Source organism: Trachypithecus francoisi, unplaced genomic scaffold (genome assembly GCF_009764315.1).
Source record: "Trachypithecus francoisi isolate TF-2019V2 unplaced genomic scaffold, Tfra_2.0 Lachesis_group16, whole genome shotgun sequence".
Lineage (NCBI taxonomy): Eukaryota > Metazoa > Chordata > Mammalia > Primates > Cercopithecidae > Trachypithecus > Trachypithecus francoisi.
This window is the reverse complement of record NW_022681461.1, coordinates 74,026,418-74,049,444: the sequence shown is the minus strand read 5'-3', so window position 1 is coordinate 74,049,444 and position 23,027 is coordinate 74,026,418. Positions and strand designations below refer to the sequence as shown.

The following is a 23,027-nucleotide window of genomic DNA, read 5'->3' as shown; positions in this document are numbered from 1 at the left end:
GTCAACAAATATTTAAGTGTCCACAAGGTGCTAAACCCTGGAATCTGATGGCAAACTGGTAATTATTATTATTATTTTTTTTAAGACAGAGTCTCGCTCTGTCACCCAAGCTGGAGTGCAGTGGCAAGATCTTGGCTCACTGCAACCTCTGCCTCCCAGGTTCAAGTGATTCTCCTGCCTCAGCCTCCCAAGTAGCTGGAATTACAGGTGCCTACCACCATGCCTGGCTAATTTTTGTATTTTTTGTGGAAACAGGGTTTTACCATGTTGCCTGCCACCACGCCCAGATAATTTTTCTATTTTTTGTAGAAACGGGGTTTTGCCATGTTGCCCAGGCTGGTCTCAAACTCCTGGGCTCAAGTGATCCTCCCACCTTGGCCTCCCAAAGTGCTGGGATTAGAGGCCTGAGCCACTGTGCCCAGCCACAAACTGGTACATCTTATTCAGACATTTGTAGCATTTCCAATTTTATACACATATTTGTACACTAATTTTTTTAAAAAATTTCTTTTCAGAGTAGTTTTAGGTTCACAGCAAAACTGAGCAGAAAGTACAGAGGGTTCCCATATACCCCCTGCCATTCCCTCCACCAGCCTCCTACACTATCAACATCCTGCACCAGAGCGCCATATTCACAGGTATACATATTATAGGATCATACAGAATAGTTTCACTCACAGCCCTAAAAATCCTCTGTCATCTCTTTGTCCCTTTCCTCTGCTCCATGGCAACCACGGATCCTTATACCATTTTCATACTCTTCCCTTTGCTAAAGCTGTTGTTTTAAAATGAAGTTTGGGTAAACATAGTTTAACTAGGGTCAAGCATAAGGTAACTGATCTTTAATCTACTGATTATACTCAATTTAGCAAATTTGTTAACTCTTAAGAATATCTACTTTCACATTTCTTTGGCCTCATTTTTTTGTGTTATTGGTCATACTGTATAAAATCCTTTGTTGTAAGGTTTCAGAAAACATTTTTTTCAAAATATGCAGAATATAAAACAATGCTTAAATTAAGCAATTGGTGTAGTTCCTTAAATCTAAGAGAGCATTTAATTATAAGACGCAGCATTATTTTATATATCACTAAGATGCACTATTATTTTATATTTGAGTAAAAAAAAAAAAAAAACCACAAGCCATTGGCTGGACACGGTGACTCACGCCTGTAATCCCAGCACTTTGGAAGGCTGAGGCCAGTGGATCACCTGAGGTCAGGAGTTCGAAACCAGCCTGACCAATATTGTGAAACCCTGTCTCTACTAAAAACACAAAAATTAGTCAGGCGTGGTGGCATGCACCTGTAGTCCCAGCTACCCGGGAGGGTGAGACAGGAGAATTGCTTGAACTCGGGAGGCAGAGGTTGCCATGAGCCTAGATCATGCCACTGCACTCCAGCCTGGGCAACAGACCAAGACTCCATCTCAGGAAAAAAAAAAAAAAAGGAAAAAAGAAAAAACACACCAATTAATTGTAATATGGCATTGACTGTGAGATGCATTCCCATTTCAGAGAAATTAAAATTTATTAGTTTTTTTTGAAGTGTGCTTTAGAATTAACTACAATAGTAAATTTTTGCTTGGGATGTTGTTTCAATGTTAGGATTCTATTCTGTTTTTTTTTTTTTTTTTTGACAAGGTCTCACTGTCACCCAGGCTGGAGTCAAGTGGCACGATCACAGCTCACTGCACCCGCCACTTCCTAGGATCAGGTGATCCTACCACCTCAGCCTGCCTGGTAGCTGGGACTACAGGTGCCATCACCATACCTGGCAATTGTTTTGCTTTGTTTTTGTTGTTGTTGTTGTTGTTGTTGTTTTTTGTAGAGACAGAGTTTCCTCATGTTGCCCAGGCTGATCTCCCAAACTCCTGGCTTCAAGCAATCCTCCTGCCTGGGCCTCCCAAACTGCTAGGATTACAGGCATGAGCCACTGCGCCTGGCCCTCAATCCTGCTATTTTTATCAACCAGAAACTCTCAACAGCGGGAATTTGATTTTGAAGCATTGTTCTTTCCCACTGATTCTACTACCAGTGGAACCAAGGATGTTAATTGAGGAATGGTTCGGACATTAACTCTTCCAGTTGTAGTTTGTCATTTATTTGCAGATTGAGGTAGACTATTCAGTCACTATTAACTATCATAAACAGCAATAATAAACAACTTTTTTCTTTCTTTTTTTTTTTTTTTTTTTTGTTTTGAGACGGAATCCCGCTGTTACCCAGGCTGGAGTGCAGCGGCGCGATCTTGGCTCACTGCAACCTCCGCCCCTCCAGGTTTAAGCAATTCTCTGCCTCAGCCTCCGGAGTAGCTGGGATTACAGGCGCCGGCCACTACACCCGGCTAAGTTTTTGTAATTTTAGTAGAGACAGGCTTTCACCATCTTGGCCAGGCCGGTCTTGAACTCCTGACCTCGTGATCCACCTGCCTCGGTCCCAAAGTGTTGGGATTACAGGCGTGAGCCACTGCACCCGGCCACAACTTCTTTTCAAAATTGAATTCAATTCTGAAATCTCTCAAGGGAGGTCGTGGATTATTTAAAAGGAAATTACTTGAAACAATAAACATAAAACAATGTAGAAATAGCATAAATTCATCTAGATTGAAGAAACAGAAACATGGGAGTACTAGTATCTTCTTGAAATTACTTAAAATTAGGACAAATAGTTACCCTACTTACCCAAGTGGCATTTCTTTCCATTTTAGAGCTGTGCTGTCCACATATACAATCAAAATTTTCTAGTAGCTAGCCACAGTTAAAGTCTTTAAAAAGAGAAATTAACTTAATAATTTATCTAATTTAATGTAATATGTCCAAAATATTATCTTTTCAACATGCAATCAATATAAAATTTACTAACGAGATGGTCTTCCACATCTGGTGTACTGTTTACACTGTACTCCACAGAGTGGCGAGCTGCCTTTCTAACCCTCACTTAGCCACATGTGGCTACCGTATTGGACAGCAGTCTTAGGGGATTTCAGTATCAACTGATTCTTTAATTCTGAGTTTGAGAATTTCTTTTTATAATACACACGGTCGCTAAGGCGCTTAGAGATCTGTGAGGCGCATGGAGATTATTTTACTCTCAGGTCCCTTTTGATCCAAGATCCCACAGCACTAAAAGCAGTAAGAGGGAAGGCAATGGGCAACCCTTGCGCCCAGGAAGGTGGCCTAGAGGAGGGGCTGGTTGCTCCGAGCAGTGCCCGGCGGGGAGGCTGCAGACGCGGCGTTGGAAGTGGGATTTCGAGACAAGCTCCGGCAGCTGCCCGGAAACCTTGTCTTTTTCTGGGGCACCCGGGAACAGCAGGGCCGGACAGAGGGAGAGCAGCCTCCCGGCCATGCACAGGGTCCCGAGCCGCCAGCGCTGCCAAGGGAGCTCGGCCCAGGGCTGCAGCACTTCCCGCTTAGGCGGGCGGCAGCCGGAGCCAGGAGCCGGAGGAAGCCCAGCCTGCGTCCAGCGGACAGCAGGACACGATCTCCCCGGCGCGCTCTCGCCGGCGCCGCAGCGGGCGCGCGGGCGGCAGGGTGGGCGTGGAGCGGCGGGGGCACCGCCCCTGGGAGAGGAGGGCGCCGCGGTTCCGGGGGCGGGACGCGCAGAGGAGTGGGGCGCGAGCCGCCGGTTTTGATTAGTGCGCGGAGCTGCGGCGGCGGAGCCAGGCGGCGGAGCTGCTCGGCCGGCAGCCGGCGGCGAGACGGAGAGGCGGCGGAGGTGCCGGCGCGCAGGGTCTGGCCGGCGGCAGCGAGGGTCGGGAGAGGCGAGCCGGGGCGTGGGGCCGCAGTTGCCCCGACCAGAGCCGGGAGACCGCACCACCCGCAGCCGCCCGCGAGCGCGCCGAAGACAGCGCGCGGGCGAGAGCGCGCGGGCGGGGGCGCGCAGGCCCTGCCCGCCCCTTCCGTCCCCACCCCCCTCCGCCCCTTCCTCTCCCCACCTTCTCGTCTCCCGCGCCCCCGCACCGGGCGCCCACCCTGTCCTCCTCCTGCGGGAGTGTTGTCCGTGTTGGCGGCCGCAGCGGGCCGGGCCGGGCCGGCGGGCCGGGGGATGGCGCTGCTGGACCTGGCCCTGGAGGGAATGGCCGTCTTCGGGTTCGTCCTCTTCTTGGTGCTGTGGCTGATGCATTTCATGGCCATCATCTACACGTGAGTGAGGGACCGCAGGAGGGGCTCGGGGCAGGGGTCCGGGCCTCGGGGACAGGCGAGAATGGGAAACGTTTGTGCTTTGAAGGGGACCGGGCTCGGGCGGGGGTGGAGAAAGCTGATCCTCAGGCTGTTCCCCCTCGTTCCCTCGCCCCTCGGACCGGCAGTGGCGGTGGTCTTTGCGAGGGAAAAGTGTTGGGCGAGAGAAGGGTTTGCTGGGTTGCAGGTGACTGCCTAGCTAGGCGAAAGGAGACTGCTCTTACGTGTCAGGCTGAATGAAGGTGGTGGCTCGGTTTGGTTGTGCTAGGGATTCGTGTGATTTTTCATCTGGGCCGAGATGTATGGTGTATTGTTTTTTTCTTCCGACCTGGGCCACGTTTCTGTTAGGGTGGTGATTGTGTCCACTTTTCTGGGAGCTGCTCACAGCTCTCTGGACACCTCCCTGTGGATTTTCTTCTTCCTGAAAGAGCTTTGTGCGCTTAGGTAGGTGTGAAGCACCTGTCCACCCTGAAAAATGTTCACCAAACCCGCAAGCTGGCATGATAGCTTTGAGTCCTGTAGCTTGTACATATCAGCGTGGTTTTCTTTCCTTTTTTCAATTCCTCGTCTTATTGTCTTATGTAGATTTGTACTCTCCCCCCGCCCGCCACATCTTTTCATTTTTGTTTAACAAATACTTCTTGAGGCCTACTAGATACCATTCACTGTTCTTGGCCAGGGGACACGTTGGTGAGCAGGACAGAATTCCTGTCCTCATGGGGCTTACATTCTAGAAGGAGGAAGCAGATAAAATCCAAATAAGGTTATGAGATTGTGATGAAGCATGTAAGTGAAATAGAACTGGGTGATGGCATGAATAGAGACATGGGGTATGTGGCTAGTTTGGTATATCCACTGTTTAAGGTGAAATCTGCCTCTCTAAAGAAATGAAAAAATTATATAGAGCACATTACTGATATCGATTCACTTGGATTTTTAGTCTGGGTGAGAAAAAGAACAATTGTATATAGTAATCGTTACCATGAACTAGAATAGAGTGTATGTTAGTGGAAGAGACTTTAAGAAATTAGTTACTTTGAGTTGTTTGTTTTTTTTTTTTTTTCCTTTTTACTGCGGAAGAAGCGTGCCTTTGCTTTTGGAAACACTGTATTTTATTAGTACAGTGTGGCATTTCCTGGTACTGAGAAAGATGCTGCTGGTACAAGTACTGATATTTCTTTGAAAGTGAAAGAAAACATGTCACTTGGATATTGTTGACTTTAGTTTTTGGAGTTTGTGAGCTTAGTCACTGAGCACATTCTGGAGTTCATTTAAAATATGAGTTCTTTTCCTTTAAAAAAATTGTTACATTTTACAGTCATAAAAATAAAAAATGCTTACCGTGTAAGGGATTTATGCAATAGATAGGGATGGAGAAAATTAAAACATGCACACACCAAAACTACATTACCTTGTTAACCGTTTGTGACTGTCCTTCCAATTTGTGTGTGTGTGTGAGAGAGAGTGAAGGAGGGAGGGGAAGGGGGAAGAGAGAAATGGAATCTATTATGATTATTGTTCTGTAACCTGCTTTAAAGTTCATCTGTTTAATAAATGTTTATTGAAAAGCCGTTTTGTGCAAGGCACTGTTCTAGTTGCTGGAAGAGTGAAGAACAAACATCCAAGGCCCCTGTTCACATGGAACTGTCCTGTAAAATGTCATGACCATTTTTTTCATCTCAATATCTGTATGATCTCTACATCATTTGTAATAGATGCATGATATTTTAGTTTACCAGGTACTAAAATTTATTATTATTGATGGGTGTTTAGGTTGTTTCCAATTTATCTAGATTACAAACAACACTGTGATGAATTTGTATGCATACATCTTTGAGAAATAATCTCCTTAGTTATATTTCCGAAAGAAGAATTATTGGGCCAGAAGTGGTGCACATTTTAAACTTTGATACATATTGGCGCCATAGAAATGTTATCTATATTCACAGTCCTGGTAACATTGTATGATAGCCCCATTTTGCCTTACAAACACTAAGTAGCAGGCATTTCACTGTTTTTATTTTCATCCCTTTAAAGTTACATTGAGCACTTTTAAAATACGTTTATATGCTAGTTACATTTAGATGTAAATTACATACTCATAATCCTTTGTCTGTGCTACAATCTGTTGCTGAATTCATCTTTCTGATATAAAGGTTGTTTTTCTGTTATCTGTCGTATGTAGATTTCTTTTCCCCAGTCTGTTATTTGTCTTTTAACTTTGTACATATATTTGACATAGAGAAAAGTGTTTGTGCATGTGTGTTTTAGGTAGATAGGACTTTGTTTCTTTTACGTTTTCTAACTCTTACAATTTTTATATCTTCCTTATTCCTCCAAATTACTATATATATTAGTCTCTGCTTCCTCTGAGTATTTTTATTTTTTCTTAATTTTTTCACATGTTACCCTTAATTCACCCAGTGTTTTACTTCGTTTTATGAGAGCTAGAGCCCTATTATAGTTCCAAGTATTTAGAGACTTGTCCAAAATTACTTATCAAATGATTATTTGATTATTCCACTGTTTTGAAATATTTTTATTATAGACTAAATTCTGCTTTATACTTGGGTATGTTTCAAAGCTTCCATTGCTCTTTCTTAACCTATTTTAGATGGCAGATGTTTTTAGGATTTCTGCCTACAGTGTTAAAGGTAATACTCAGATTAGAGACATTTCATATTCAAGAGTCTTATTGTTGAGATTGAAGATTTCCTAAAAGTAACTAAAGATTATAGCCTTGGCAAGTTAAATTGCCTTTATGGGGTTTTTAAAAAATTATTATTATTTTTTTTTGTGAGCGCTAGTGTGGCTTGATAGCTTGGGACCTGAGGCGAAATTGTGTAAAAGTCTAGAACTGGTTTGTGTCTTTCCCTTTTAGCCCTTGGGAGCCATGTTGCTGCATGATGAAATGATCTGAGCAGAAACCTTGCTTCATGCTCTCTCCCCTATCCCATCCACCTCAGATTATTATTATTTCCCTGTATACATAAGGTCCTAATGTTTAGCATCAGGCTTTATCTTTCTACTGGAGGTGCTAGGCTAGTGTGGAAATAATTTATGTGTCCTTAAATGTTAGTTACCCTCAAGTAAAACAGAGGTCCTTTTACCTGGAGAGGTGTGTGTGTATGTGTGTGTGTGTGTGTGTGTGTATTTTTTTACTTTGAGACAGGGTCTTGCTCTGTTGCTCAGGCTGAAGTACAATGGCACGATCTTGGCTCACTGCAACCACCACATCCCAGGCTGAAATGATTCTGCTGCCTCAGCCTCCTAAGTAGCTCCCAAGTGGCTGGGACTACAGGCATACCTGGCTAATTTTAGTGCTTTTTGTAGATATGGGGTTCCGCCATGCTGCCCAGGCTGGTCTTAAACTCCTGGACTTAAGTGATCTACCTGTCTTGGCTCCCAAAGTGCTGGGATTACAGGTGTGTGAGCCATCGTGCCTGGCCCCCTGGAGATTTTTTAAGATTTTTAAAGTTAATCCTGCTTTCTGCAAACATATTTGCTTTATTTTGTTTATTATTATTTTTTTGAGACAGTCTTCTCTGTTGCCCAGGCTGGAGTGCAGTGACTCGATCACGGTTCACTGCAGCCTCCACATCCCAGGTTCGAGCAGAGCAATTCTCCTACCTTAGCCTCCCAAGTAACTGGGACTACAGGCGCATGCCATCACACCCGGCTAATTTTTGTTACCCAGACTGGTCTCAAACTCCTGGGCTCAAGTGATCCCCCCACCTCGGCCTTCTGAAGTTCTGGGATTATGGGTGTGAGCCACTGCACCCAGCCCAAATATGCTATTTCTAACGTACAGCAACTTCAATACACGATGCATAGTTTTTGAATGGAATTTGTATACTCATTGTGTCAGGATAACTGCGATAAATGACCTGTCAAAAACTGGTTGTGTTTTTAATGTAAATATTAGCATTTGGGATATTAGTTAGTATGATCTTTGCCTTAAATTCATGAATACTTGGTGTTCTGAGCCTTAGTGGAATGTAAGTTGAGAACGTCTTTTTTGGGTTTAGCCCTGAGGATGCCCTTGGACTGTGGTCAAACGTTCATCAGTCAGGATCATTGCTACAGGGCTACTTTCAAGGAAATGAATAAGGCAGTTCAGCAATTGCCCATTTAACCTGAGCTTGGGAAGATACAGAATTAGACTATAGTGTGATAGCTTTAAAGAGCAAAGTGAGGGGCAGCATCAGGGGGGAGGGAGAGCATCAGGAAGAATAGTTAATAGATACTGGGCTTCATACCTAGATGATGGGATGACCTGTGCAGCAAACCACCATGGCACATGTTTACCTGTGTAACAAACCTGCACATCCTGCGCATGTACCCTGAACTTAAAAGTTGAAGAAAAGAAAAAGAGCAACGTGGAAATTGTAAGATTTTAATAATCAGTGATGGTTCTATTGATTCATTATCCCTCCCTTTCTCTCTGACATTAATTAGTTCAGTACATCTTCATATCTACCCTAGATATTGAAACTATGTCTACTCGCTGGTATCTCTATCTGCAGCCTTGTGCCCCTTCGATTTTATATTTCTTATTGTGGCCTTTATCCTTCTGGATTACTAATCTTGGATCACAGTAGCTTGAAATCTTACCATGATTCCTCATTGCCTGCAGGTTACAGTTCAAACTCCTTAATGAGACAAGCACAGCTGTGTAGGAGCTGAGCCATCCCTGTGTTCCTGTTTCTTCAGCAACGTTGTATTACTGGCGTTTCCCCGAACGTGCAATGTGCTTTCTTTGGAATTGTCTTTCTTTTTTCTTTCTCTTTCTTCTTTCCTTCCTTTTTCTTGTTTGATTAACTCCTACTCGTTCAGGTCATTTTGGACTTTAGTTCCTTGTTGGGTTAGGTGCCCTTTATGGCACCCAGCCATCTCCTATTTGTTTTCTATGGTGGTGGAATCTTTTACATTCTATAGTGTGGTAAGCCATTGTCCAGTGGGCAGAGTTTGTGTTTTCCTGTAGAGATAACTCACTATTGGTTATTTTGCCTTCTGTGAGAGAATTTGGGTTAGCAAAGTTAAGCTTGCACAAGAAGGTGTGCTTTACTTACTGCTTTATTTACATGCATTACTTATTGCTTATGAAGCCCATTTTGAAGCAATACTGTTTTTGAAATACGTGCTATATGTAGTAAATTGGTCATGACATACTGATTCTAAACAGACAGTAATACAGTCATGAGTGATAACATAACAGAGGTCATTAGTCACTGGAAATTGCTGGCATGGACTATGTGAAGTTAGGGACCTGCTGATATAGCAGTGAACCTAATTTTACACGAAATATTAACAAGCTCTGTGACATGGAGCAGGGAAGATAAATTCCTAGAGTCAGATAAATTGGTTCAGCAGAACCACACAGCGGAATTATAAAAACAACACATTCTGGGGCTGTTAAGCAGGGTGAACTTTTGCCCTTGTGGAATTCATAGTCTTCCTTAGAAACCTAGAGGGAAATTCTGTCTTTTTTCTTTTTTCTTTCTTTTTTTTTTTTTTTTTTTTGAGACAGAGTCTCATTCTGTCGCCCAGGCTGGAGTGCAGTGGTGTGGTCTCAGCTCACTGCAACCTCTGCCTTCTGGGTTCGAGTGATTCTTGTGCCTCAGCCTCCCAAGCATCTGGGACTACAAGCACGCGCCACCATGCCCTGCTACTTTTTGTACTTTCAGTAGAGATGGAGTTTCATCATGTTGGCCAGTCTGGTCTTGAACTCCTGGCCTCAAGTGATTCCCCCGTCTCAGCCCCGCAAAGTGCTGGGATTACAGGCGTGAGCCACTGTACCCAGCCGAGTGAAATTCTTGTACCTCACTTGTGAAGAGCTGTATTAAGGTTACTGCAGAGGGTACTTCCCGCCATCTGAAGGGGAAGGAGTCCACCCTCCTTGTTTAACCTTTACCTGCCTCCAATAGGTTTCCCTGCATCCCGGGCTTTCCTCTTGCAAAAGCCAGATTTGAAAACAAAACTGTAAAAGAAGTTATTTTAAAATGAGACAGGCCAGGCGCAGTGGCTCATGCCTGTAATCCCAGCACTTTGGGAGGCCAAGGCACGTGGATCACCTGAGGTCAGGAGTTCAAGACTAGCCTGACCAATATGGCGAAACCCCATCTCTACTAAGAATACAAAAATTAGCCAGGTGTGATGGCAGGTGCCTATAATCCCAGCTACTCAGGAGGCAGAGATAGGAGAATCACTTGAACCCTGGAGGCGGGGTTTGCAGTGAGCCAAGGTCGTGCCACTGCACTCCAGCCTGGGTGACAGAGCGAGACTCTGCCTCAGGGGAAAAAAAAAAAGGTTCCCACCTTGACTTTTTTTCTTTTCCTTTTGAGACAGGGTCTCGCTCTGTTACCCAGGCTGGAGTGCAGTAGTGCGATCATGGCTCACTACAGCCTTGACCTGCCAGGCTCAAGCAATTCTCCTACTTCAGCCTCTTGGGTAGTTGGGACTACAGGCACATGCCAGCACGCTTGACTAATTTTTGTATTTGTTTGTAGAGATGGGGTTCCACCATGTTGGCTAGGCTGGTCTAGAACTCCTGAGTTCAAACAGTCTGGCCACCTCGGCCTCCACAGGTGCTGGGATTATAGGCCTTTTCCATTCTTCAGTCACCTAGTCTTTCTAGACCTGTGGTTGTCAACTTTGACTGCACTATGGAGTCACATCGAGGGCTTGAAAAAAAGAAGCGACTGCTGCCTGGGTCTCACCCCTACAGACAAGGTTAAATTGGTTCAGGCATCAGTATTTTCAAAACTCCCTAGGTGACGTGGATGTGCAGCCTAGGCTGAGAATGATTGCCACGGGCTGTCTGTCCACAGTTGTGTCCAGCACCTGCCACCTCTTGGCTTTATTTAATTCTCCATTTAGCCCAGAGCCCACAGTTCATCACTTCATTATCTTGCCTCTTGCCTCACCTCGTATCAGTCTGCCCTGTTATCCTGAATCCATCCAATAATTATAGCTGCTCAACTTTGAAAATCCTACAGAGGGTGTCCACACAGCCATGTGGACTAATACTACTAATACTACTAATACTACTACACATTGGTACTCTCAGGGCTCAGCTAAACCTGCATGTGGTGCTGCCTGGCAGTGCTTTCTTTTTCTGTATTTAGCTCTGATACCCATCACTTAAAAAAACCTCTTCTAAATCTTCCTTCTACTGCATTCTTGGTGGATGACCTTAGCTCCTACTTCATACTGTGGATCCCATCGTGCCTCAAATTACTTTTTTCCTTTTCTCTCTTTGCCCTTCGCCTAGCTCTTCTTGAATTTTTAAAGAATTTCAAGTAATCTTCAGAAAATTGAACTAGAGGCTGGGCGTGGTGGCTCACGCCTGTAATCCCAGCACTTTGGGAGGCCGAATCAGGTGGATCACCTGAGGTCAGGAGTTTGAGACCAGCCTGGCTAACATGGGGAAACACTGTCTCTACTAAAAATACAAAAAATTAGCCAGGCGTGGTGGTACTCGCCTGTAATCCCAGCTATTCTGGAGGCTGAGGCAGGAGAATTGCTTGAATCTGGGAGGTGGAGGTTACGGTGAGCCAAGGTTGTGCCATTGCACTCCAGCCTGGGCAACAAGAACAAAACTTCGTCTGGGGGGTGGGGAGTTTCAGCGAGAAAGCCAGGGCGGGGAGGATCGCCTGAGGCCAGGAGTTCAAGACCAGCCTGAGCAATATAATAAGACCCCATTGCCACAGAAAAAATTTTAAAAAATTAGCCAGAGACGGTGGTATGCAGTGAGCTATGACTCCTACTGCACTCCAACCTGGGTGACAGAGCAAGATTGTATCTCAAAGAAAACTAGAAAAATTTAAAGTAGAAGCCCTCTGTTCCACTCTTTGGCCCTTTCACTCAGTGTCAGGTTTCAGTAGAAACTAGTGTTTGTTTACTGTTATCACATCTCAGCTTCCATTCATTTACTTTTTAACCCATTTTTAGCTCTCTACCATTATCCTCCATGAACTGTCCCAATTCTTGCCAAAAGTGCTCAGAGATAGCAGTAAGTACATATGTAATCTACCGAACATTTCCATTCTTACCTTGGTCTCTCCAGCAGCATTCAGTGTTATTCTTTCTTGAACCCTTTGAGAAAGAAAACAGCCTAGCCAGATAAACCCTTCTGTCACTTTACTTGCACCCTGGCTGTCTTTCTGGTTCTTTGATCCCCACTTTTAGTCTTCTTCATGCATTACTTTTTTTTTTTTTTTTAGAGGGAGTTTCGATCTTGTCGTCCAGGCTGGAGTGCAGTGGCACAATCTTGGCTCACTGCAACCTCTGCCTCCCAGGTTCGAGTGATTCTCCTGCCTCAGCCTCCCAAGTAGCTGGAATTACGGGCGCACCACCATGCCCGGCTAATTTTTGTATTTTTAGTAGAGATGGGGGTTTCACCATATTGGTCAGGCTGGTCTCAAACTCCTGACCTCAGGTGATCCACCCGCCTCAGCCTCCCAAAGTGCTGGGATTACAGGCGTGAGCCACTGTGCCCGGCCTCTCCTTCATGCATTACTGATTCAATAATATTATATTCCTTGGCCATCTTCTAAGAATGCTGTGCCTCGGAGAGCTTGTGTATTTACCTTACAGTGGATGGCTTCTATATTTTTATCTCTAGGCTAACCTTACTTGCTGAGCTCTCTGTATCTGTTTACTTATTTACTCTTCATTTATTCACAATTATTTTTAAAAATTGAGAACATACTATGTATTATTGCTGTGCTGGGCTCTGGAGAATTTATATTCTACTGTAGTGTTTCTCCAAGTGTAGGTTACTGCCAGCCTGCATCATTTGGGATGCTTGTGAAAAATGCAGATTCCGGCCGGGCGCGGTGGCTCAAGCCTGTAATCCCAGCACTTTGGGAGGCCGAGACGGGCGGATCACGAGGTCAGAGATCGAGACCATCCTGGCTAATACGGTGAAACCCTGTCTCTACTTAAAAAAATACAAAAAACTAGCCGGGCGACGAGGCGGGCACCTGTAGTCCCAGCTACTCAGGAGGCTGAGGCAGGAGAATGGCGTAAACCCGGGAGGCGGAGCTTGCAGTGAGCTGAGATCCGGCCACTGCACTCCAGCCTGGGTGGCAGAGCAAGACTCCGTCTCAAAAAAAAAGAAAAAAAGAAAAATGCAGATTCCTAGTCTCTTCATCTGGTTCATTCACTTGTGATCTCTACCTGTGGGCGTTATTTATACCAAAAGTTGCAAACCTGTGGTCTCCTAGATGAGACATCACCACTTGATGTCTTAAGAGTAACTTAAAGTTCGTACGTTCAAAAGTTCATTACTCTCTCCCATCTCTCATTGTGCCTAGATTTTGTGAATGGCACCATTAGTTACCATAACCTGACCCAGATATACCCCTCCTTCTCCCTCATTCCCCCTCCACCAACACCTTCATCAGTTATTGGCTAAGCTCCTTGATTGTGAGTTCTCACCTTCTCTTGATTTTGCTTCTTTCGCTTGTTTCTTTTGTGTGTATTTGTTTTGTTTTGTTTGAGACAGTCTTGCTCTGTCACCCAGGCTGGAATTCAGTGGTGCAGACTCGGCTCACCACAACCTCCGCCTCCTGGGTTCAAGCGAGTCTCCTGCCTCAGCCTCCTGACTAGCTGGGATTACAGGTGTGCACCACCATGCCTGGCTAATTTTTGTATTTTTAGTAGAGATGGAGTTTCACCATGTTGGCCAGGCTGGTCTTGAACTCCCAACCTCAGGTAATCCACCCGCCTCAGCCTCCCATGAGCCGCTTACAGGCTCTCTGTTCCTTTTGGACCTTTGTAATATTTTTCCCTTGCCTTCCATCTCCCCTGCCTGTACTTTATTCTCTTAACTTCTATAAATACAAAAATGATCCTGGTTGCTTCCTTTTAGTCTTTCACGGTTATTTCTTGCCTAGAGGATGAGCTCCAGGCCTTTTCAGCCTTGTCTGTGAAGTCACAAAGAATTTATAGCGGAGATGAGTCTTAAAGCAGTGCTGCTTAAGCTTGAGTGTGCCTGTGAATCACCTACGGATCTTATTGAACTGAAGATTCAGTTTCAGTAGTTCTGAGGGTCAGTGAGGCCTGAAATTCCGAAGCTCTGAAAAGCTCCCAGGTGTTGCCAATGCTGCTGATCCACGGGCCACACTTAGAGTATGAAAGTCTGGAAAGACCGCCTCCTAGAAATAGTTGGATGCTTCCATCTCTCTTCTCTCAGTGTTCCAAACATACTTTGATGATAGTCTGTATCACACTGCATTTGCAGAGTCCTGTACAGACTTTACTTCTGAATGAGGGGTGGCCTGTGTACATGTGAGAACCACCTCTCCTATTAACACATGGAAATGCTGTAGTGATTAGACACTTACACACCCAGAGCCTGAAAATATGGAAGGAAAATCTGCATATTCCAGAAACCAAGAGGGAATGCAAAGTAGTAGGTTGGTCTTGTCTGCTAATTTGAATCCCGGGGAGGTTTTAATTTACTGATATCTCTTCTCATTATTGATTATATTTTCCTCATTCTTTGCATGCCTGGAAATTTTTTAATAGATGCCAGACATTTTGAATTTCACCGTGCTGGGTGCTGGATGTTTTTGTTTTTCTGGACTCTTGACTTGAGTTCTTCAATTCATTTTCTTTTTTGCTTTTTCTTTTTTTTTTTTTTTTGTTTTTGAGATGGAGTCTTGCTCTGTTGCCCAGGCTGGAGTGCAATGGCACAATTTTGACTCACTGCAACCTCTGCCTCCCAGATTCAAGTGAGTCTCCTGCGCAGCCTCCTGAGTAGCTGGGATTACAGGCACACGAGACCACACCTGGCTAATTATTTTTTGTATTTTTAGAAGAGACAGGGTTTCACCGTGTTGGCCAGGCTGGTCTCGAACTCCTAACCCCAAATTATCCTCCCGCCTTGGCCTCCCAAAGTGCTGGGATTACAGGCATGAGCCACCGCCCGGCCTACCTTATTTTCTGTGTCATAGGAATCACTCTCTTCCTTTGCTTGATGTCCAGTATCTTCAAAACTGTTGTCTCCTGTATTTTTTTCTGATTTTTTGGTTGTTTCAGGTGGGAGAGAGTAAATCCAGTTAGTGTTTCTTCATCTTGTCCAAAAGTTGAAGGTTTGGCGGGTGGTGGGAAGAATAGGGTTTTTAGTATTAGTGTGAGGACAGAGTCAGTGCTGCACACTAGTTGTAATAACCTCAAACTGTAAACGACCCAAACATCCATCCACAGGAAGTAGATAAAGTGTGGTATATTAGTAAAACTATCCGGTAACAAGAGTGAATACATGATAGCTAAATGTAACAACATGGATGAATCTCACAAACATAAGGCAACCCAAAGAGGCCAGACAGAAAAGATACATCCTATGGGATTCCATTTGTATAAAAATTTAAAGCCAACAAAACTAGTCTGTAGTGTTAGAGGTCAGGACAATGAGTACCCTTGAGGGGAGTGTAGTACGTGGAAGGGGACATGAGGGGACTTCTGGGGTTCTGCTAATACCGTTTTTTGATCTGGGTACTGGTTACGTGACAGTTTCACTTTGAGAAAATTCTTTGAGCTGTGTACTTACATATGACTTTATCATATGTACATTATGTATCAATGAAAAGTACCACCCCCCCCACCCCCACACCACTTCCCCAACAAAAAGGTCAAGGCTGCAAGCCAAATGCATTACAGGAAGGTCAGAACTGGATTCCCAGTATAGAACCTGGAAAGCAAGTCGTCTGCCCTAGGCTGAGGGTGGAAATGGACACCCATGAGAAAGCTTGTGCAACGTGTAGAAATCATAGGCTCAAGTTCATACTGTCTAGGAAATACAGAAACCCTGATCTGAGACCCTAAAAGAAAAACTGGTTGGAAACCAGTAAAACTTGTAAGACCCTATCTGAGCCACTTATAATCCTGCCCCACTTTAAGGTCTCCACCATTGAGGCCACTTTTGAAACACTAGGCAATTGATCGCCCCCCCATCACCCATGCTGGAGTGTAGTGGCACGATCTCGGCTCACTGCAACCTCTGTCTCCTGGGTTCAAGTCATTCTTGTGCCTCAGCCTCCCGAGTAGCTGGAATTATAGGTGTGTGCCACCATGCCCAGCTAATTTTTCTATTTTTAGTAGAGATGGGATTTTGCCATGTTGGACAAGCTGGTCTTGAACTCCTGACCTCAAGTGATCTGCCTGCCTCATCTTCCCAAAGTGTTAGAATTACAGGCGTGAGCCACTGCACCAGCCCTAAGGCTACTTCTGACCTTGGAAACTTCGTTATTTTGAAAAAAACCACTGGGATTTAAAAATTTTTTTTGAAAAAAAAAAATCACTGGGGTTTTATAAAAATTTTTGAAAAAAATCACTCGGATTTTAGAGCTCTTTATTCTGTCATCCACATCTCAAACTCTTTCATGATTTCTATGTAGAAATCTGTAGATTGGCTTCCAACACACTGGTCATGCCCAAAGGCATTGTTTCCGCGTGTGGAATGATGGTCCAGAGCAAAGCTTTGTTGACATGTTTATTAAGAATTTTGTAAGGAGAAGATTTTCTGGGCATGTGCAACCCAACTTCCCCATTAAGCCACAGCTCCTCAACAGTAGGGAATTCACCTGTTGCTTGTTGCATCTTCAGTGCATATGATAATGACTAGTGTACATTAGGGGCTCTAAAGATGTTGTTCAGTTAAGTGACTGCAAAGTAGTCATGGAGTACCACTGTGTGCTGAGCATGATGCTACAGATGTTTTGTTCATTTGGTGACCTAATGGATATTCTTTTATTGTTTTGACAAACATTTCAAGTAATTTGTACCACGTGGCCTTGTTGGTTGCATTATGTAAGTTGAAACAGTATTCTGCAAGGTAGGATCTTGTGCCCTAGGGGGTACACAACAAACTGATCCGTTGGGTTTTGGAAAGAAAATATTAGAGAGAGACAGGGACAGAGGGGAGGCACAAATATGTTGTTTTAAAGGTCCTGTGATATAGTCTGGCTTATTTTGAGTAGAAATGTCAGACACAGTACTTAACAATTCTCTTCCTTCATAAACCTAGGGCTTTGTGGCTATTGGGAGAGTCAGAATGAGTCTGTGATGAAATACTGCATTCTCAACACGAAAAGTTATTCAAAGGAGGAGGTGTATCTAATGGTATTTAAAGTAAAACATCTTGGAAGAAGGGAAAAATAGGATCTACTCTAAACTTTACCAAAATGTAATCACTTCAAGACTATTCAGTACAGTTTAGATGGTCTTCATTGCTGCTGTTTTTAATCTAAAGCCTAGCCACAGGCACTGAGATTATTGGTGGGCCAGGTTTCTCTGTTATTTGGTTGGCAGTTGACCTGCATGTTTTGGTAGTTTAATAACACTTAAGGATCACACAGTGGGACCAACAGATAAAAATCACTGGGATTTTAGACCTTGTTCTGTCATCCACATCTCAAACTTTTTCATCATTTCTGTGTCTTTGCCTGTCCCTCTCTCTGGGCTGCATTCTGGGTAGCTTCTTCTAATCTAGATTCCAGTTCTTTCGTAAACTGTGAGTATGCAAGGTTCTGTATTACTTGTCTTTTGAATTTCTGATGTCAGTGATCATAACTTGTCATTTCTAGAACTTGTGTGGTTCTTTTTATATTATTTGTGGTCATATATGATGATTTCCCTCATTTCCTTCTCTTCTCTTGGGTTTCGTTCAGGTACAGGGAGGTTGCATTCTTGGCCCAAACCCACGTGGTGAGGTGTTCTCCAAGAAGACTTTTTTCTTTTTTGTTTTTGTTTTTGTTTTAGATGGAGTCTTGCTCTGTCACCCATGCTGAAGTGCAGTGGTGCGATCTCGGCTCATTGCAGCCTCCGCCTCTCAGGTTCAAAGGATTCTCATGCCTCAGCCTTCCGAGTAGCTGAGACCACAGGTGCACATCACCATGCCTGGCCATATTTTGTATTTTTTAGTAGAGACGGAGTTTCACCATGTTGACCAGGCTGGTCTCGAACTCCTGACCTCAAGTGATCCACCTGCCTCCACCTTTGAAAGTGCCGGGATTGCAGGCGTGAGCCACTGTGCCCGGCCAAGACTTTTTTCTTTTGTTCTGTTTCACTGAGGACTTAATCCAAGATAGACAGCATCTACATCTTCCCTGTATGGACCAGGATTTTTCTGCTTGCCTTTCAGAAAGTCCAGATTTACACAAGGCTCTCAGAACAGTTGTCCTGTCAGTCTTATCTCAGGCTTCTCTCCATCTCCAGGTCAGCAGGGACCAATGGATGGTCAGAGGCAAGCATGGACTCCAGCACTCCCTCGCTGAGAGATTTTTTTCTCCTTTCTGACCTTAGAGACTCTCCTCTTTATTTTCCTAACGGTTCACTTATGTATTGTAAAACATGCTTTTACTACACTTGTATTAAAAAGGAAGAGAGAAAAGTTTATATCTATGAATATGTACACATATAATTCGTGTATACCATAAATATGTGTATATATTTTGACTTGTATATGCATTTTTAAAACCTCTGGAAGGACAAGAAACTAGTAATGCTCGGGAAGCAGTAATGGAAACAGGCAGATGGGGGGATAGTGGTGGCAGATTTCTTTTATTAGACCCTCTTAATATTTTTAGTGATTTGAGCCGTATCAGTATGTTACCCGTTCAGGGGCTGAACGTGATGGCTCATGCCTATAATCCCAGCACTTTGAGAAGCCAAGACAGGAGGATTCTTTGAGCCCAGGAGTTCAAGACCAGCCTGGGCAATATAGTGAGATCCTAGCTCCATAAAAAAAAATTTAAAAATTAGCCTGGTATGGTGGCATGTACCTGTTATCCTAGCTACTAGGGAGGCTGAGGTGGCAGGATCGCTTGAGCCCGGGAGATGCAGATAATTATACCACTGCATGCCAGCATGAGCAACAGAGCAAGACCCCGTCTCATATATATATATGTCCTTTTCAATCAATTAATTGTGTAATATAAACTTTTTCCCCAGCAGTCTAGATGTTCTTTACCCAGTACGTTTCAGGCATCTAGTCTGCTATTTTGTTAGAAATAGAATAGTGATTACTTTTGTGGTTATATGCATTTTAGATCATGGTTTTGCCCATCTGGTCCTCTAGATGAACTCTGTAGATCAATATTTTCCAAACTATCTATGGCAAGGCAGTCGTTCTTTAAAATTTTTCCAATCTAGCTGGGTGTGGTGGCTCACACCTGTAATCCCAGCACTTTGGGAGGCTGAGGTGGGCAGATCATGTAGGTTCAGGAGTTCGAGACCAACCTGGCAAACATGGTGAAACCCTGTCTCTACTAAAAATACAAAAAGTTAGCTGGGCATGGTGGTGCGTACCTGTAATCCCAGCTACTTGGGAGGCTGAGGCAGGGGAATCACTTGAACCTGGGAGGTGAAGATTGCAGTAGCTGAGATCGCACCACTGCACTTCAGCCTGGGTGGCAGAGCAACTCTGTCCTTAAAAAAAAAAAAAAAAATTCCAATCTGCCATGAGCCAGTACTTTGTTAACTACAATAAAAATAAATTGCTGATTACATGCTTGATGTCTTGGCAATGTTAAATTGCTATACAAGTTGCTAAAAGGTTTCACTCAATTGTTTCTCACTTGTAAACCGATAAAAAGCAACTACTGGACCAGACCACACTTTGAGTAGCACTGCAATAGATGGGGCTCCAGTGTTTTCTGGTACTTGGTGTATCAGAAATTGATTCCACCCTGTTCTAGAAATTTTTTGTTGATTTTTAAGTTTTTCCATTGTAAACCTGGTGTGTGTGTGCATGCATTTGTTTATGTGTGTGTAAAACTGTTTGTATGGCTTTATCTGAAACATTAGATGTTTGCTACAGCACACACCTGCCTTGGTTAGAAACCAAGCCTGTGGCTAACTGGTCTGGGTAGTGGTACTGGTGTCCCTCCAGAAGTCACTCCCAGTTTAACAGTGGATTTTATCAAATCAAGATGCGTTGATGCAAGTATTTTTTGATCATCTGGAAGTTCTCATTGGTTGATTTTCACAGTAAGTCAGAGCTGCCATCTGGCTGGCAGCAATTGTAAGGTACCATTGATGTCAGAGATGTTAAAGTGTGGAAGAACATGTGTCTTAGCATATCTTGCAGATGGACCCATGATTGTTCTAGTGTCTAATTACTGTTGAATGCTTGGAGACTTGTTTATGAGAAGTACTCGTCATGTATTTATGAGAAGTAGGAGGAAGCCTTCAGTGGCTTCCTTTAGAAACTTCACCACTATACTGAATGGCATCTTGTTGCGACAGCCTGATGTTAACTGGGGCACGTTGTCTGTTCTCCAGCATTGCTTCTTTTTCTTGAGACAGAGTCTCACTCTGTTGCCTGTGCTGGAGTGCAGCAGCGCAGTCTTGGCTCACTGCAGCCTGCACCCCCTGGGTTCAAGCGATTCTTCTGCCTCAGCTTCCCGAGTAGCTGGGATTATAGGCACCCACCATCACGCCCAACTAATTTTTTTTTTTTTTTAGTAGAGATGGGGTTTCACTGTGTTGGCCAGACTGGTCTCGAACTCCTGACCTCAAATGATCCACCCACCTTGGCCTCCCAAAGTGCTGGGATTACAAGTGTGAGCCACCTCACCTGGCATTGCTTCTCTCATTAGGAGCCTTGCTGTGCTGCAGCATCCTTGCAATGGACCAGCAGTGAGAATGTTGGCCATTTGGCCGCTTACCTGTGAACTGGTGGCACTGGTATATCTTCCAGTGTCATTAATAGACACTTTTCTCATCATTTAGTTTTTTTTCTTACTTTCAGTTTCCTTCTGTTCTACCCCTGCCATTCTGACTTTATTAATATTGGGAGTTCCAGTTGTCCCATTATCTTGCTTGCCGTGCACGCTGCTTGACACTTCTTTTAACTGTGTGTTATCTCCCTGCAAAGAAATTTATCAGAAAGTTCTGGTTATCCTTTCATAATTTTCTGCTGCAAACGGGGTTTTATTTTACCTGTTTTTATAGTTCTGTGGCCACTTCGATGGCAATTTAAGAGGAAGAGGAGTTAATCTTTGGGCTAATAACACTGCCATTCATTTCTTCACCATGTATTTTATTGAAATGTCTGCGCTGTGCCTGGCATGGTTCTGTGAGTACAGCAGTAGTCAGAGAGTACATCATGGGTATTCAATCTTTTGGCTTCCTGGTGTCACACTGGAAGAAGAATAATTGCCTTGGGTCACATATAAAATATACTAACACTAACAATAACTGATGAGCTTTCAGAAATCACAAAAATCTCATAATGTTTTAAGAAAGTTTATGAATTTGTGTTGGGCCACATTCAAAGTCATGCTTACCTGGTGCTACTTCCCTTCATGTTTAGATCTTCTTTTAGAAAGATGTCAACTTTTTAAAATCTTAACTTAGAATTTAGTGATTTTATTGATAGCTTGTAAGTGCTTTGATTTGACACGAAATAATTCTATAGAAATAATTTTTGTATCATTTGCTTTTTAGCCGATTACACCTCAACAAGAAGGCAACTGACAAACAGCCTTATAGCAAGCTCCCAGGTGTCTCTCTTCTGAAACCACTAAAAGGGGTAGATCCTAACTTAATAAACAACCTGGAAACATTCTTTGAATTGGATTATCCCAAAGTAAGTACAGTGTTATAGTTTTTTGTTTTGTTTTGTTCCCCTCATGATGAACCTTTAGTGATTTTAATACTGTAAAAGGTGAAGGTATTAAAAATTCATGATGAGGTTGGCCTCATAAAATATAAGCTTTAGTAGTAGTCATCACAGAACAGAAATGTGATGAGGAAGGGGTATAAATTCCCTTTCTAACCACCTGTATGTCCGTGTGAAGTAGAGATCCCTGAGTAAACCTGAAACTCAGACAATGTCAAGGGCCTGGTAGTTTGAAAATAAAAATTTTCTTCCATAAGAGTTGGATGTGGACAATAGGAAGAGGAGACAAGGAGAGGGAGAAAGCAATGTTAGTGGTCCGAGATGGGTTGCAGTACAGCTAGAACTCAATATGACTTCCCCGGAGAAACTGACTTTGAGCCGAGAGTAGATTACAATTAGTGGTAAGGTAGGGTTTCATCTTACCTCATTTTTAATTTTCTTACTGTTCTGATTTTAATAGCTAATTCTATTGCTTATGCCATTTGTCTTTATAATCTGTATATCTATAAACTCAGTGTACTCCCTTAATTGGAGAACTTCCGGTTTCCTTGAGCTGAAAGTATTTTTTTATCCCTTTGCTTTAGTAGTCCACCTGTAGTTTCTTAGAAGAACTTAATATTCTTTGATTTTCGTACTTAGCTTTACAGCAGCTTTGTATTAAATTGCTTATTTGAGACACTGCTTTTGAAAGGGCACTTGGTGGTAACAGATCACTTGTGAGAAGAATGTGTCTTTAAGCTTCTACCCACTTGACTCAGTACGGTTTAATTTTCCCTTTGCAGTCTCTATTCACTTGCCTCGGTTTTTACCCTATTGCCTCAGTTTTTCCATAGCTATTTTTGCTACTGGGGAGTCGTCCCTCTTAATTTTTTTGGACAGGGTAGCTCAAATAGTCAGAAGGAAGATGATATGCACACTACACTTCTCATGGTGACTGGTTTTCATGCTCTTATTTCTTTTCTTTTAGCCTTTATTTTTCTCGGTAGCACCAATGAAAAGAATAGAGAAGACACAGATGTGATAGCCTTAATGCAGCACTTATTAAGTAGGTAGACATGAGTATCATTCAGTTGTATTTTTAGTGTTTTTATATTACTGCTTTGGAGTTTGGGAGTTTAAAAGCCAATTTTGGAGTATTGAAAGCTGTTTTGAAGCAAAAAAATTGTATGTTCTAGCTTGTGTTTATATGTTTAATAATTTTAGATATTTGAAT

The 23,027-nt window shown here is 43.3% G+C and overlaps 1 protein-coding gene across 1 annotated transcript in view; it reads left to right on the top strand.

Annotated features, from left to right (window-relative positions):
• Positions 1-3,586: 3,586 nt before the first annotated feature.
• UGCG (UDP-glucose ceramide glucosyltransferase) overlaps positions 3,587-23,027 on the top strand; it is a 37,773-nt gene continuing 18,332 nt past the window's right edge. The window contains exons 1-2 of the mRNA XM_033237819.1: positions 3,587-4,143; positions 21,640-21,781. Of these exons, the coding sequence (XP_033093710.1) occupies positions 4,046-4,143; positions 21,640-21,781 (240 nt within the window). The 5' untranslated portion in view covers positions 3,587-4,045. The remainder of the gene's footprint in view (positions 4,144-21,639; positions 21,782-23,027) is intronic.